This window comes from Notamacropus eugenii, chromosome 4 (genome assembly GCF_028372415.1).
Source record: "Notamacropus eugenii isolate mMacEug1 chromosome 4, mMacEug1.pri_v2, whole genome shotgun sequence".
NCBI lineage: Eukaryota > Metazoa > Chordata > Mammalia > Diprotodontia > Macropodidae > Notamacropus > Notamacropus eugenii.
In genome coordinates, this window is record NC_092875.1 from 50,430,721 (window position 1) to 50,434,684 (window position 3,964).

Below are 3,964 nucleotides of genomic sequence, written 5' to 3' on the forward strand. Positions count from 1 at the left end.
CCTAGCACAAAGCCTGCAGGAACACAGTGGGCATCCTGAGCTGCTGGCTCCAGGAAGCCCTCACTGCCAAAGAGTCCTCAGAGACAGAATTAACAAAACTCAGAGCCCAGGTCAAAAAGGGAAGAAACACCCATGCTCTAAATGTAGGAGATGTCACCTTCTATCTTCCCCTATGGAGGTGTGGGCTCAAAGTGTAGGTGTGGGGGGGAAAGCATCCTTTAATCACCTTGAACACTACATTAAGTATTCATTGGCATATTTTCCTCACTAAACTGCACAACCAGCTCAGGTCACAGTGAGACTTTATTGTTATTTCTCCCCAGCTCCAAGAATCCAGAGGCTTTAAAAGGAAGATAAAGCATCTTGAAGAGTTAAATCTTGAATTGAAACATGAGTGGGCAAAGCTGATGGGTCTAGGAAAGTCCAACACAGCCCTTCGGGAGCACAACAGTATCCTAGAAACAGCATTAGCCAAGAGGGAGGCAGATTTAGTGCAGCTGAACCTGCAGGTATTTGGAGCCTTGTGCTAGTGGGTTGGTTCTCAGGGATCTTAAAATCAAAACACAGCTTTCTATAGAATAGTTAGGAGTGGAAGAAATTGGCAGCCAATCACAAGCAGAATGACTGTTTCTTCCTATCTATCCTTGTTGAGACAGGATTTTCAAAGTGGAAATGAGAACATTTCTCCTTCTTCCATAAGGCTATATTATAATTGGCAATTTTGCTCAAAATAGTTTTCTTAAGACAATTTTATCTTCTAGGACCAAGTGAATGTGGCTGATTTTTTTCTTTGTAGATTTGTTTAGAAAAGTAGAAATTGTTATTGTCTTGGTCATTCCTGAAGGTCATTCCTTAGCTCCTTTGTTTGGAAGCTTCCTCCAGTAAAAATCATACTGCACCCATTAGGGACTTGGCCAAGCAGTCCAATAAGAACCAGCCTTGCTTGAGAAGGCTAAGCCATAGCAGTAAAGTCTCTCCATCCTGCAAGCTACGTAATCCATTTTTACATAGATTCTCTGGGAAAGCATCTTAGTCTGTCTTTAAGTAGCACATTGCAGTATTCAGGGTCCTGCTGGAAGCTGGTGCCAAGGAGAGCCTACAGCTCCCACCCTAAGATCTCCTGCTGTGGCAGTGCCATCAACCTCCCACAGCTCTGGTTTTTACACTGACTGTGCTCCCCAGACACCTGACAGGGCAGCGCCCCACCCCACTTTCCTCCTGTGGTCTAGGTCCAGGCAGTTCTACAGCGCAAAGAGGAGGAAGATCAGCAGATGAAACAGCTCGTTCAGAGCTTACAGACGGCACTAGAGAAGGAGAAGGCCAAAGTGCGAAGCCTCAAGGAGCAGGTATGTGGATGCTCAGGTGTACGTGGAGGGCTGTGCCTGCTCCTGCTGCCCATGAGTCTCAGACCAGGCCCCACCTGTGCCCATGTGGGCTTGGAACCTGCCAGAACTAGAAATAAGTATTTTAGAGATGGGAGTGGCAAAGCCATTTCTCAGCCTCCTTCAAGGAGTAGGACTTAAAAGTCCTTTTGTCTATACCAGAAGTAAATAGATCTGCTTAAATGCTTGTTTCACAGAAAATGCACCTTAATAGGCTTCTTGGCCTGCCTTTTGCCTCCCGTTGCCACAGGTGGCTGCAGCCAAGGCCAGTGCTGCTGGACAAAACCGCCGTCATTTCTGAGCTGGGGTCTTATAGCTGAGTGAGGTTAAGAAGGAGCTGCAGGCCAAGGAGCAGCTTGTTCAGAAGTTCCAGGTAGAAGAATGACAGTTTGCAGTTAATATTGCCCAGCCAAGCCGTGCATGGAGTCAGAAAGACCCAAGTTCAAGTCTGTCCTGGGGCACTTACTGGGCTAAGCCCTCACCCTCTTGTCTGCCTCAGCTTTCTTAACTCTAAGATGGGATGATAATAGCACCTACTCCAATAAGATGATCATTATAGAGTGCTTGGCATACTACCTGGCACATAGTAGGCACTTAATGAATGTTAGCCATTCATAGTATTATTGTTAATATATCTCATTATCTCCTGAGGTCTGGAAGCCAAAAAGGCACGCAGTCTTTTCAAGTCTTGGTCATTACCAATGCAGATTTTCCTGGTTTCACCAAGCTTACCCTTGAATTTGATTTCTCTCCAGCACTTGGCTGTTGAGTAGGATCAGGAGGAGCAGCCCAGGTTCCATTTGGCCTGCTTTCTAGGCCAGCTCCAGAAAACATCTTAGAGCTCATGTAATGGATAGGCAGAGTTTCTGCCAGCAAAGGAATGCCTCGGTGGCATACTTGAGAGTAACTAGCAAGTGTGTATTTAAAATCACCCTTAAAACAGATCTGGGGAGGACTTTCATAAATTTGAGATGAGTTGCTATAATTCACACATCTGAAGTAAGAAATAATTGTGAAACCTGACAACCCATTGGATAACTAACAGTTCCTTATGTTGCCAAAAGTCCCTCATGGAAAATTCTTCTCTTTTGGTTCACATCTAAGGGGAGTTACATTGAAGATCACAAGTTTTACAAATGAACATAATTCCTATGAGTTACCATATGTAAAGTGCTTTGCAAACCTTAAAATGCTATATTAATGGCAGCTATTTGTTGGGGGACATCAAAACCTGGGCATTGTACTTGCTGAATTTGGGGGCCCTCCCAGCAATAACTGGGTAACATGCAGAATTAGAAAGCTTGGATTTGCACATCTGCATCTTTATTGTCCCTATCTCTCTTTTTTCCCTTTTCTCTCTGTTTGTCTCTAAAACATAAACGCTGATAACATGTTTATTTTCAGAGGAAGGAACCAAAGGGAGAGACCAATTCCAACCCTGTGACTCCTTTTAAAATTCCAGACTACCCTGTTCCTGCCTCTCTTCTAGAGTTGCTGCTTAAGCCCCCACCCACTGTGAGCAAAAAGCAGCTCAAGAACGTGAACGGCTGTCTCCAGCAACTGAAGTAGGACCTTTTTGTTTATCATTTAGTAAAGAAAATGGAGTCTGTTGGAAAAATGTTTCCATGTACACAACAAGTGGTTCTGTCAGCCTAAAAACCTCCTCTTTTCTGTGTTTCCGTACCATACTGCTGCATCTTACAGGATGACAAAGTTTTCTGAGTTGAACAGGTTCACCCAGGGACTCTCTCTTCCAACTCCTACTTGAAGAAGACTCCCCTTGCACAGATCCCCAATACAGGGTGAGCTAGAGGCTCACTGGGTTAGAGACACAGTTCTGAACAACCTGTGGCCCATGGCCCCTTGTTGTCTCCTAAAGGATTTTCAGGCTCAGCCAGTGAAAAAAGGAGAGGAAAATACCATTTGTATGTAGAGGAAGTCCTTGAGTACACTGCTTACAGATTGCACAGGCCTGCTCTAACCTCTGCCAGGAGACCTCCCCTTCTGGGGCAGCCCTGACCGGAATGGGACAGCTCTAATTGTTTTTGGTTTCTCCACTCATCCATCCTTTACTGAATAAATATATACTGTGCATGCACCCAGGATTCAGAACAGGGGATACTCGCAGCTTAGGAGAGTCTTACAGTATAGTTTAGTACATAAGACATATAATAATAGAGAAAGACTTACAGGGATTCGGAAGAAGGGAGGCTGAGCTGGACCCTCCTCAGAGGAGTTTTGGATTCTACTGAGCAGAGATTGCAGGGAAGGGCTTCCAGGCAAGGGGAAGAGCCTGAGTGAAGGCAGGACCAAGCAGAGCCAAGCCACGTGAGACCAGCTGGCCTCTGCCTCCAGGGGAGAGGCTTTGGGAATCAGCACCCAGAGGTAGAGTCAGCTGGGTCATCCCCTCCCTCACTGGCATGCCTTCTCACTGGTACTGCTTTTTTCCTCTGTAGTTCAGGCCCATTTGAGGCCATTGAGGTGAAGTGGCAAACCATTCTAAGAAATGCCAGATGGGGTCATGAAGAGTTGGACAAGACTGAACGCCACAACCTTACATCATTTGGTCCATTTCTTGGTTT

At 45.5% G+C, this 3,964-nt stretch overlaps 1 protein-coding gene across 1 annotated transcript; it reads left to right on the forward strand.

Annotated features, from left to right (window-relative positions):
• Positions 1-208: 208 nt before the first annotated feature.
• Positions 209-1,683, forward strand: LOC140502179 (golgin subfamily A member 3-like). Its single transcript, XM_072606504.1, has 3 exons — positions 209-509; positions 1,230-1,346; positions 1,633-1,683. The coding sequence occupies exons 1-3, from the start codon at positions 408-410 to the stop codon at positions 1,681-1,683; spliced, it is 270 nt and encodes an 89-aa protein (XP_072462605.1). The 5' UTR covers positions 209-407.
• The last annotated feature ends 2,281 nt before the right edge of the window (positions 1,684-3,964 follow it).

Bases quoted from the DNA above. Each gene is read 5' to 3' on its own strand.
- LOC140502179 (XM_072606504.1), top strand. From the start codon at position 408: ATGGGTCTAGGAAAGTCCAACACAGCCCTTCGGGAGCACAACAGTATC. The intron at 510-1,229 runs GTATTTGGAGCC...CCTGTGGTCTAG, and splicing joins TAGTGCAGCTGAACCTGCAG to GTCCAGGCAGTTCTACAGCG. The intron at 1,347-1,632 runs GTATGTGGATGC...CCGTTGCCACAG, and splicing joins TGCGAAGCCTCAAGGAGCAG to GTGGCTGCAGCCAAGGCCAG.